General features: G+C 38.7%; 1 protein-coding gene across 7 annotated transcripts in view; it reads right to left on the bottom strand.

Annotated features, from left to right (window-relative positions):
* Positions 1-12,361, bottom strand: part of TENT4A (terminal nucleotidyltransferase 4A) — a 64,865-nt gene that overhangs the window by 45,989 nt on the left and 6,515 nt on the right. For all 7 annotated transcript variants that reach the window (XM_061369659.1, XM_061369663.1, XM_061369662.1 and 4 more), the window contains exon 2: positions 1,353-1,476. In XM_061369659.1, the coding sequence (XP_061225643.1) occupies positions 1,353-1,476 (124 nt within the window). The remainder of the gene's footprint in view (positions 1-1,352; positions 1,477-12,361) is intronic.

Genomic DNA, 12,361 nt, shown 5'->3' with positions numbered 1-12,361 from the left:
TACAACTTTAGAGGATTTTTAACATTAAATGACTACCAATCCTGCTAGCAGCAGAGCACAATTTTTTGAAACAACTCCTTTTTGCTATTTATTTCCAGTTTGATGTAAGTATAGACTATTACAAATTTCCTATCTCCCCACTTCCTTCTTTCCTCCTAGGGCAGCTTTACTGAAATTGGAAGAGTGTAAGGGAAACATTTTTTCCAAATTTTTAGGTTTAAAAACACCAAGTGCATCTAAAACATATGATTCAGATAAATATGAATACTGCAGATTTTACTGCAAGGATGGTTTTATGAAATTGTGGCAAGTGTCTGTGTGTGGAAAAGAAAGCATGCTGAAGAGACATTCATGGCCCACATCAAATGCTTTGGTATGCTTATAATGGGGAGAATTGAGACATTCTTCTCCCTCTGCTACAGCAGAACACGATCTACAAGTTCACTTCTTTGAAATTACCTATGAAAAGGTTGGGCAACACGAGCCCATTTCAGTGTTTATCTCTGTTCCCACAAGTTAGAAAAATGTTATCACTAAGGAAAAATCACAGATAAAGATGCAGCAGAGAAGCTTTTCTGGATCTTTAGCTCAGCACTGTGGCCGCAGCCCTCACTCTTCATCACTGAAGGCTATAAAAATCACAATTTTTCTGTGATTTTTTTCTGAATGCTATAAAATCACAGTGTCGCTTCACAACATCACTATCTGGTAATCAGAAAGGTGATGCTAGAGATACACTTTACTTCCGTATGTATTTTCTCTGGGAGAAGCTTACTGTTCAGGCAATAAAGGGCTTGAAAATACAGCAACTTCAGCTGCAATGTAGCTCAGGAAGTCAAGTTCACACTAAAGCAGAGTTAAAGTAATTTACTGAATGTCAAATTTATGAATAGTACCAAAAAAAAAAAAAAAATCTGGGTGGTTTAACCATTCTCTTGTAAAATATTTGTATTTACAAATATACAGAGTCAGGACTCCTTGCAGAAACAGATACATAGATAGGCAGTTTCACTTTAATACTAAAAATTAAGTTATACAGTGACAATCAATTTAATAAGCTTTTACTTTAAGAAATGCACTTCTTAAAGTGGAAATTTCTTCACATCTGTGGTTCTCAAAATGAAAAATAAAATTGTCAGGAGCCTTCATTAACCTTAGATCTAGGTTTTAAACGTCCTCCATTTTTTTAAATGAACACCAAAGTACTGCAAGAGCTGTGATATTAAGTAAATTGCCTTAAGTTTGAAGTCTTATCTGTTCAATTCTAAGCCACAGAAAGATAATAGTGAGGTTAAGTGAAGAGGGCTCTACAATTTAACAGAGAAGCAAATCACTACTTAAATTACACTCACATCAGCTGTCGGCCAAAGATCTTTGATGACAGTTTCTATCCTTTTCACCACTTCTCTTCTCATAGCTGCTTCTTCAGGACGAGGGGACATGAAGTCGTAGAAGTCAATTATTTCTTCATGTAGTCTAGAGAAAGTAGTATCAGTTATAATGACAAGTTAGCTATTGCAGTAAACTGCAACAAAAACAAGCCACAGGCATTATCTAATATCATCATTTAACCAAAACAAGCAGTACTTCCAAGGAAGATGAAAGCCTAAGTGATGTGGCATTCACATAGGTAGTTGGAGGGCTCGGGATCTGGGATTTGGGACAGGTATATTCATACTTGATTTTTATGGCGGCACCTCACAGCAACCTAAGCAATACCTACACACCAGCCCTCATTACTTTACCTAAATACCAAAGATGTCAAAAGCCACAGGATGCAAACACTAGTAGACATTTACTGACCTTCTTACTGGCTCAACAGTGAAGGTCATATTCAATTTCTGATTCCCAAAGATAACTTTCTTAAAAAAAGAAAAAAAAAAAAAGAAAAAGACAACAAGAAAAAAAATCAAAGCATAGTCTTAAAAACTATACAATGATCCAAATGTGAAGTAGCAGAAGAACCATTAAAATCTTCAAGTGGGTTTATTTTCAGGGGTTATTATTCCTGTGTACGTGGAAGTTTACACAGACTTGCAAACAGGCCACAGGCACTGAGTTTTTGTAGAGGGTGATAAAAGGGGGACATCTGAGTGTTCCCTGATGCAAAAATACTCACTTCAACAGACAGGGATTGCTTTGACCACTCCAGCCCTTTGTTAGCTATTCATTTATATAGGAAGTGACCTTCCAACTGATCTACTCAAAAGTGTAGAAGTATTAAATGTATCCTCAAGTGGAAAGTACATTAATACCAGTGTTACATGAGGAGTTCTGATACTGGATTCTTATACACCTGTTAAGTCCACTTATTCCCCATATCCTTGTACCTTAGAACACTCACTGGCAAATCTGAAAGATCAATTTGAATTTTCAGGTGAATATCGTGGGGTTTTTTCAATGAAAAAGCATCAAGCCATGCCAAATATTCAAGAAACATATAAATTCAATATTCCAATGAAATACAAATACTGTCCTAAGAAAAAAAAAAATCAGGTCAATCCTTAGTTAACATGCTTGGCCTTTCAATGGAAATTTTTATACATCCCTAGTACAATTCCGAACGCTTCCCCTGAAACTTTTACAACTCATCTTACTAGAGAATTCTCACTATAACAGATAGCCTCCAACAGATCAGGTGTCCAATTTTTAAGTGTCAGGATTCCTTTCCATACACAAATAGATTTTAGCAGCAAAGCACAATGATACTTCTAAAAAGCATATATACTTAAAATTACTATTTGCCCTTTCTCTTACCTTAAACTGGGGTTGGATCCACAAGAGAACTTTTAACTACACAGCAGACTTGTCAACTAAACATGTCAATTTGTTGATAATCTACTTGATTTCAAAACTTACGAGGAAGACAGAAAATACAAACCAAGATGTTCCTATTTTTCATTTCCAAGAAGTATGCTTTGTTTTTTTTTCTCGCTTTCCAAGATGACAAGACCAGTGAAGGGAATACCTGAATGCCCAACAGCAATGGGGCCATTGTCCTGCTTATAAAAATTAGCAGTAGCTGAAAGCAAGAAAAGACAAAGCAGCTATCCAACTCCCTTTGCAGCAATCCTTCCAACCCTCCAGCAATTTCATGTGGCATATTTTCAAGGTGGATCCCACCCATAATGTGTATTAGCTCAAAGAACTCATCTTCCCTTGATTTTTCAAGGTCTTTTTAGACCATTTATGCTTTTGTAATTCATGGCATTCTATGACAATTTAAATACGCATCAGAATTAAGAAGTACTTTATTTTTAACTGTTGCTGGTTAATGATTTTATCTGTTGTTCTTTTTCTTGGGGGAAAGAAAGTTATTACTGGCAGCTCATGTCCAAGCATAACACTGCTCAGGCTCCCGATTCATATCCACTTGTCTCTACCCACCAGCTCTTTTTCAAGTTAGCAATCCTCACCTGTCCCTCTCTCTATACACAGGAGAAAGTCCAAAGTCTGATCACTGCCAACCTTCTTCAGCTTTTCTGTTGCACCATGTTCTCTGACAGGTGGCCAGAAACGCACACGGAGTCAATACAGCATTACACCATTCAGCCCACTTGTTTTCACTTCACTGTCCATATCTTTGCAAAGATTACTACTAATGACTATTTGAGGATATCTGGGCATACAGCTGGCTCTTTGAAAGAAACCATTATCAAAGAGCTTCAAGGTGTTTTCTGAACAATAGCCACCAACATAAAGTCCACCCACTGGGTATATTCAGTCTGAATTACTTTGCTTCAGATTCACGATTCCATATTTACTCGAATTTAATTTTCCCAGCAATTTTATAACCTAATGAACAGCAAACTCCCACTGTGACTGTCTGCAGCCAGCTCCAGGTTTCTATTATCCTTTCTATCCTTTTCTCATTTGTTTCTTCCCTCCAGGTATTTATTAATATATCAAGCAACAGACTCTTGACAAATTCCACAGGTAACACTTCCCTATTATGAAGTAAGTATTTTATTCTTTCCTTTGGTTACTTCTAAGCAGTTAACCCATAAGCCCAGCAAACCTGTGACTGTTCAATTGGTACAAAGTCTTCAAAAAAGACACACTCTTCTGGAAAAAAAAAAAAAAAACTCCAACAGTTCCATGTTATCAGACTGACCATACAAATAAGGATTAACACTTTCAAGGAAATGAGACCTGTGAGACACAAATACCTTTATCAAAGTATGCACTAGCCCGTTCATATTTATGCATGAAAGGAAGCTCTGTTTTGTTATGGTATCAACCCCAACCAAGCACTCTAGGAGATACAGACATTCCTGAAAATAAATGCATTTACAGTAGCCACCCCATATTAGGGAAGGAGGAGACAGAAGTGATCTCAATTTCCCTATGCACTGCAGCCTCTACCATACAGAGTAGTCTTTCAAAAGCATCCCCTAGCGTGTCAGCAAGGTCAGAAATACAGCAAGCACACAAGCACTCTCACTGCCATGCCCCACTAAGCTTCTGTTCAGATGATTAACACTGCTGCAATTCTCAATCATGTTACGAAAGACTCAAAAAAAGACCACCCACCAACTAGTCTGTATTTCCTTCCCTGATCTACTTCTTAACAAGTCAACTTCATATTTCCTACCTTGCACTGGCAAGGCAGCACTTCATTTAATGTTTCAGTTTGCATGGGACAACAGCACAAAAGCTAGATAATCAGAACTCATTTAAAATTCAAACCATACACTGTGGCTTCACAGTTAAATTCATCTGGAATTCTTCAGCGTATGCCACCATACAGAGCTGTACAACAGCTTTCTTTCAGCTGATGGACTTAAACACTCCTTACTGAAATTTAAAAAGACAGTTCCCTGGAGTCAAAGTTCTAGGGAGAAGTTTCAAGCCCTTCTCTGACAAAAAGCAATACAATTAGTTCACTTAGTTTTTACTACATAATCTAACTTCTCCTTGGTGCCCTTTCATGTCTTCGTATGAGCCCTAGAGACTTGCAAGTTTCTTGCTTTCAATGTGAAAGGTTTTCAGGTTTTAACACACTTGGCAAACCTCAAATCTTCTGCCTTAACAGACTTCTATTTTGCTTGCTTTCGCCAGTTTTTCTAATTCAACAGCTTCTATATCTCAGAGTATCATCTTCCTGGACTACGTCCTTCTGGATAAGAATTAATGCTATCTTCACAGTCAGCATATGACAACATGACCATTTTAATACATCTTCTTCAAGCACTTCATTCTTTAGGCTTCCTGAAGAACCTTCTCAAACCTGAAATGCTTTTTTAAAATGTACTGCTACACAGTATCACAGTATGTTAGAGATTGGAAGGGACCTCAAAAGATCATCTAGTCCAATCCCCCTGCCGGAGCAGGAACACCTAGATAAGGTTACACAGGAACGTGTCCAGGCGGGTTTTGAATGTCTCCAGAGAAGGAGACTCCACAACCTCCCTGGGCAGCCTGTTCCAGTGTTCTGTCACCCTCACTGAGAAGAAGTTTCTTCTCAAGTTTAAGTGGAACCTCTTGTGTTCCAGTTTGTACCCATTGCCCCTTGTCCTTTCATTGTTTGCCACTGAGAAGAGCCTGGCTCCATCCTCGTGACACTCCCCCTTTATATATTTATATACACTAATAAGGTCACCCCTCAATCTCCTCTTCTCCAAACTATAGAGACCCAGCTCCCTCAGTCTTTCCTCATAAGGGAGATGCTCCACTCCCTTAATCATCTTAGTTGCCCTGCGCTGGACTCTCTCCAGCAGGTCCCTGTCCTTCTTAAACTGAGGGGCCCAGAACTGGACACAATATTCCAGATGAGGTCTCACCAGGGCAGAGTAGAGGGGAAGGAGAACCTCTCTCGACCTACTAACCACCCCCCTTCTAATACACCCCAGGATGCCATTGGCCTTCTTGGCCACAAGGGCACAGTGTCGGCTCATGGTCACCCTGTCGTCCACCAGGACCCCCAGGTCCCTCTCCCCTACACTGCTCTCTAACAGGTCGCTCCCCAACCTATACTGGAACCTGGGGTTGTTCCTGCCCAGATGCAGGACTCTACACTTTCCCTTGTTATATTTCATCAAGTTATTCCCCGCCCAACTCTCCAGCCTGTCCAGGTCTCTCTGGATGGCAGCACAGCCTTCTGGCGTGTCAGCCACCCCTCCCAGCTTAGTGTCATCAGCAAACTTGCTGATAGTACACTCAATTCCCTCATCTAAATCATTGATGAATATATTAAATAATACTGGTCCCAGTACTGACCCTTGAGGCACTCCACTAGATACAGGCCTCCAACTAGACTCTGCCCCATAGACTACAACTCTCTGGCTTCTCTCCTTCAGCCAGTTCACAGTCCACCTCACTACCCGATCATCCAGACCACACTTCCCCAATTTAGCCGCAAGGATGCTGTGGGAGACTGTGTCAAACGCTTTGCTGAAGTCAAGGTAGACCACATCCACCGCTCTGCCATCATCCATCCACCGTGTTATTTCCTCATAAAAGGCTACGAGATTGGTCAAGCATGACTTCCCCTTGGTGAAGCCATGTTGACTGCTCCTCATAACCCTCTTATCCTTGATATGCCATAAGATGGCACCAAGGATAAGCTGTTCCATCATTTTCCCAGGAATGGAGGTGAGGCTGACTGGTCTATAATTACCCGGGTCCTCCTTCTTGCCCTTTTTGAAGACAGGAGTGACATTTGCTTTCCTCCTGTAGTTTACATTTTCATAAACACCTTTGCTCAGACAAGGTTACTGAAACACAGTCACAAAAAGGCAGCTCTGATATACATAAAACAAGGTGCTGTATACTGCTCAGAACTAATCTCAGAGTAACTTCTCTACTAACTGAAGGAATAATAATTTGCTGCCTGAAAAAAAAAAAAAAAAAAACAAACCAGATCACTACATGATATTTGCTCAGCCAATACAGGAACAGTTTTTAGTTAAGTATTTTGCCCACGTAGCCTCTATGATCTTCATAAGCAATTGCTACTTCTTTGGACTGTGACTAATCATTAGGAACAGAACTTCAATTTGCAGCACATGATGTACATGAAGATGTAAGTAACATCTTAACTCTTTCTTTTAAAAAAATATAACTTCTTTCAACATATAGCACAGGTCAATTTTCTCAGCCTCCTTCTGACTTGTTAAAGAATTTGGGCTGTCAACAGCATCCCAGCACCTGCCTACCTTCTATCACACTTTATGCCTATTATACTACTTTCCTAGAAAAACCAGGCATTTTAATGGCGTTTTTCACACGGCACTTTCACTATACTTACAGAAACACCTGGAGATACAACTGTCCTTTTAACACAAGGTGGAAAAGTTTTGAACACGGGGATGCAGAAGAGAGGCTACTAGTATTTGCTACGTTATTCAGCTTGCCAATTTTAACAGCCTGAAGGAACCTGTTTTTCACTTCATACTATTACTACAAAGCACAGCAAACATTTGCTGCTTACAGGCTGAACTATGCAAGAGAACTGACACCTTCTGTTTACCAAAAAATTCATCCCTTCTACTGTTTTAGGAAAGGCAAACACACTTGCAGTCTTCAGGTTAAAATAATACTCAGGAGACATTCTCAGATTTTTGTAATGCCTTTCCTTAAAGGCACATTTCTAGAAAAGAGGATCATCTACTCTCATCATTTAGTGGATCTGTAACTATTACTATATATAACATTGACTTGTTACTTCAAGGGCTAACTTAAATGCAGTGAAATGAAATCATCAAACGACATCAACTAGGTGAATGAAAAGCTGTAGAAATTTTCATCTCTTAAGCTAGCATCCTGTTTCTTAATCACATTTACACTACTAAGCACATTATTCTGAAGTAACATACAGAAGCATGACTGCATCATTTACATGGAACAACTGATTCTTTTTAAAAACATACTTATTCTAGCAAGTAAAGAATATGATTAAAATAAAAATATTATAATATTAATATAAAGAATATGTTTCTAACTGAAAAGTCCAACACATCAGACAAGAATCCTTATAAAAGGAAATAGATGCCAGAGTTGAAGCATGTGGGTGAGGTAAAGAAACAGGGAGGCATAAACAGCTTTTCAACAAAAGCTTTGATGAAATAAAGGTTGCAAATAACACCGTATGTTCTTTCAATGAAACATGAATTCTGAAAAGCGTATGAGGACTTTGCTGTCTCAAGACTTAAATGGTGAATGGCCCAGCAGCCACTGTGCGTATTTCAGAAATCTGTTGAACTATACCTTCACCTACACTCCTCCAAGGCTCAAATGCATTATCTGGCAAATGGAGGTGAAATCTTACACTACAACAATCAAATGCATTTGATAATAGAAAACAGTGTTATAGTCAAACTCAGGAACAGTCTAGTGAAATCAAGGGGAATATATATGATTTAATAAAGCATATTCTGAGATACAGACTTTTTCCAGTATAATCCAAGATTTAAGACATCTGCAAATATAGCAAAAAAAGAATTATGTCCAAGGAGATGAACTTACAATTCTTCTCCTCCCACCCTACTCACAGCACCCACCAGGTGCCTTAACTTTTTTATACCAGTCCTCCTCATCACCAGTAACACTCAGGTAATAGTACTCTATGCCTTATGCAGTGTTCTAGACTTACAGATGAGAAAAGATATGAAAACATAGTACTACATTCACAGACTGTAGTGCCATACCAAATCAGTCTCATGTTACTACGTAATTCAGAGAACTGCCCCCCCCCCCCTCCCCCCAAGTGTAATTGTATGGAAGTTAGCAAACTCAAAGACAGAGCAAAAGAAAACAGAACTTACAAACCAGAGCTGTGGAATGTTTTACAGGTAGCTACCCTAAATACTAAACTCAAACAAGAATGAAGGATACTTTGCAAGTCAGCTACTAAAGAGAGAATGAAAGAAAAAAGTACTTTTGTTATCAATTACAAACAGAGTAGTTCATAATATATTGTACCTTTTCCACAAAAGATCATATTTTTCTTACTTCCTCTCTAAGCTTTCTCTTTACCCCACACTCCTGCAAGTCAGACTCAGTCCTAACTGTAGATTTTACAATCTTGTACAATTAAATTTTACTTCTTAGAAGCATTTTTAACAGTTCGCACACTCAAGAACCAAAGCTTGCTGGACTATTTACACTGCAAATCTGCAGACTTGAGTAACAGAATTTGTTTGTGTTCTGGAAGAAAAAAAGAAAACTATTTTTGTTAAGTATGCCAATCCAGTAAAACTCAACCAAGTACCTTATTAATGGCTGGATGTACTTAGAAAAAAATGCATTATAAATATCTAGAAAAGAAATTGATTTATATCTCCAAGTTAATACATGGCAAAATAGATCCACTATGTAAGCTTCTGAACAGCTGTACATTACTCCTGACTTAAGCTGGTGGACTTTACCACACCACCAAGAAAACATGACAATTATTTTGTTGTATCAGTGAAAGTACATACCATATGTTAAATCTTGGAACTTAATCAGCAAGCTTGCTATGCTAATAAATAGAACCGCTAAACACTGAAATACTTATCTCAATACTGTTCTTTTCCAAAAGCCCAAACATAGCAAGTAATTAGCACCCAAGACAAGTCAGAAAGGTTGCAACAGCACAAACATAATAGTGATGAGAGACTCATTATGCCCATGTAGATCAGGTTAGCCACTGAAACCTTTAAGAGGAGCAGCAGCTCTTGACATAATCCTGAGCAGCAAAGTCTAATTCAAAATGCACCTATCGAAGGACCACACGCAGCAAACCCTGCACATTAAAAGTCAGTATCTCTGCAAGACAACAATAGCTAGAAAGGCCTTTCCTGGATTTAAGTACTGCTTCATTTTGACATATAAAAAAGGAAGCTTCTTGATTTAAGAATTTCAACCAAAAGAACAAGGTATTTCAGAGACTATTAAAAAGATGACACTGGTTATTTGGCAGAAGTGTGCATCACTAATCAGATTTCAGCAAAAAAGATCTACTACTACCTTGTCACAAGATTCCATCAGAAGATGTCTTCAGAAATCCCAAAAGCCATGTACAAAGCAGGAAAAGAGGATTGGATGATTAAGGCTATCAAAAAGGATTATGAGGAACAACTTAACAAGATGCAAAGCTATGCTTGAGAAAGGATAAAATAGCTCAGAAGCCCAAAAACCTGCTACGTGAATTACGTGATCAGAACAGAGAAAGTTAAATAGAGACGCTGGTGAGGTTTTTCTTTTTCTTTTTTTTTTTTTTTAATACCAGAGAGGCTTCCCTGATCCTATAACTACACAGGGCAAACTTGTCCTAAATCCAATTTTTAGTAGAAAATACTTCACAATAAAATCTATTCCTAGTAATTGGGATTCACCAAAAGCACCACTCACTCAATACCACATTTGTATCAGAAGAATGTGAAGCAGTAATCTTTTTCTTTTCTTTTTTTATTAAAAGCATTAGACATCCATAATAGTCAAACTAGTCTAAAGTAGAATCAATGCAACACTTGAATAGTTATGACTATATCAAGATGTCAACACAGATTTTGTAAATTGAAGTAGTATCTGAAAGAAAACCTTTGGAATTATTTCCAAGAATCAGTGAACCACAAAGGAAATCCCGTTATCCACTTGGATTTCTAAACAGCACTTGATAATGGTCCCACATGTCCTTATGAAGCCTTATAAAGAAAATAAGTTTACATGGGAATAGAGGGAAGACTTTCATTTAGATCTTTAAAGAAGTGTTTTAAACAGAAACAAGCAGCTAGAACTCTTAGTTTCAGTCTTAAAGGAGGGTCGCTAGTGAAACCCCAAATTGCCCTATGCTAGTCAACATCATCGTACGTGATCTGGCAAGGGGACAAAGAATAAAGCGGAAAAGTCTGAGACTGCAAAGTTACCTAGAATAAGCCAGCTCAAGAACTGCAAATGGGCATTAAAATACAGACTGCAGAATGAAGTAGCAGGCAGAGTTTGAGATAGGATACATAGAAGCACAACAGAGGCATATGAGAAAATTCTGTCTTTACAATGATGGGCTCTACACCAGCTCTAAACACTGAGAAACAAGATCTTGAAAGAAGAAACCTGTTAAAAGGTCAGTTCAATACTTGGTAGCCAAAAAAGAACAGGCAAATCCCATGTTAATAATCAGGAAACAAAGTACGAGATAGAATAAGATAGCCCAAGATGTAAGGATACTGCGACACTATCACACACAGGTCTGATTCATCTAAGTCCCAAAGACACAACAGAACTGAAAAGCATACAGAGGTGATAAACACCTAGAGGCATGAAACAGCTTCAATAAAAAGAACCATTAAATAGACTGGAAAACAGACAAGTGTCAGGCAATTCAACTTTTTCCTTCTCTCTTTCAAGTCAGCTGCAAAGGGCACTCATGGACTGCCTCAGACCTGTGGCTGTTGGCAACTACAACCTTAGGAACAGCCTCAGGACAAAAAAAAAAAAAAAAAAAAAAAAATAATCTTTACATAATGCATAGTTTAACTGAGGAACACCTTGCCACAGGACACTGCTGATCCCAGAAGCTCATACCAGCTCAAGATGAGACAAGACAAATGCATACATAAAATCCACAGCAAGCTGAACAATGCACTTCCTGTAGCCCAGGTAGCCTGAGAACCATCGATCATTTAAAACTGCGATCTTATTTCAGGAAATATCACCATAGGCTCACATTAATATATTCCTCTCCCAACATTTGGCATTGGCCTCTAACAGTCTCACCCCGTACAGCCGTTTATATTCCTAGTACCAATCATCTCTACTGCCAAAGCCTAACAACTGTGAAAAGCACCATAAAGCTGACGTCAGGATTAAACTGCTCCAAACATGTCCCACTCTCCTTTACACAGATGTGAGCACCTGTCATGCAAAGCCTTCTCAACATTTTACTGCTGTAGCTCAGCCTTTCTGACCTCTAGTACTATGTGCTCTCTCAAGTCTACTGCTGCCAAAATGTTCATTACCAAAAGCATCAGCCTCTAATGCTACGCTAGATATCCACAAGGAATCTTTGATCTCTACCTACACCACTCAACCTAGTTGACCACAAAAAAAAGAGGTGCTCTGTTCTTTCGACAATTCATCCAGCAGCTACCAGCAAACTCTGCTGTGTACCAAACTTCAGCCATGAAAAACAAACCACTCAGCCACATCCTGACACTCTCTCAAGGCCCTCTCCAGGAATCTACTGCAACTAACAGGCAACCACTCCCACCCTCCTCACATACTACAGTATATAATGCCTGGTTCTGCCCCAATGCTAAAGCGAGGTGAAGTAAGAAGTGAGTGTAGATTGCCAGCACCGCTTGCCTCAAATTAAGACCTTCAATACACGTATCCACCTAACATCACAGATAACAGACACTAATGATTTAACAGTGGT

This window comes from Neopsephotus bourkii, unplaced genomic scaffold (assembly GCF_033783945.1).
Source record: "Neopsephotus bourkii isolate Nb327-2 ecotype Australia unplaced genomic scaffold, CSIRO-AGI_Nbou_v1 NB_1508, whole genome shotgun sequence".
Lineage (NCBI taxonomy): Eukaryota > Metazoa > Chordata > Aves > Psittaciformes > Psittacidae > Neopsephotus > Neopsephotus bourkii.
Note: the sequence above shows the minus strand (reverse complement) of the source record. Positions and strands in the feature narration are given on the sequence as shown.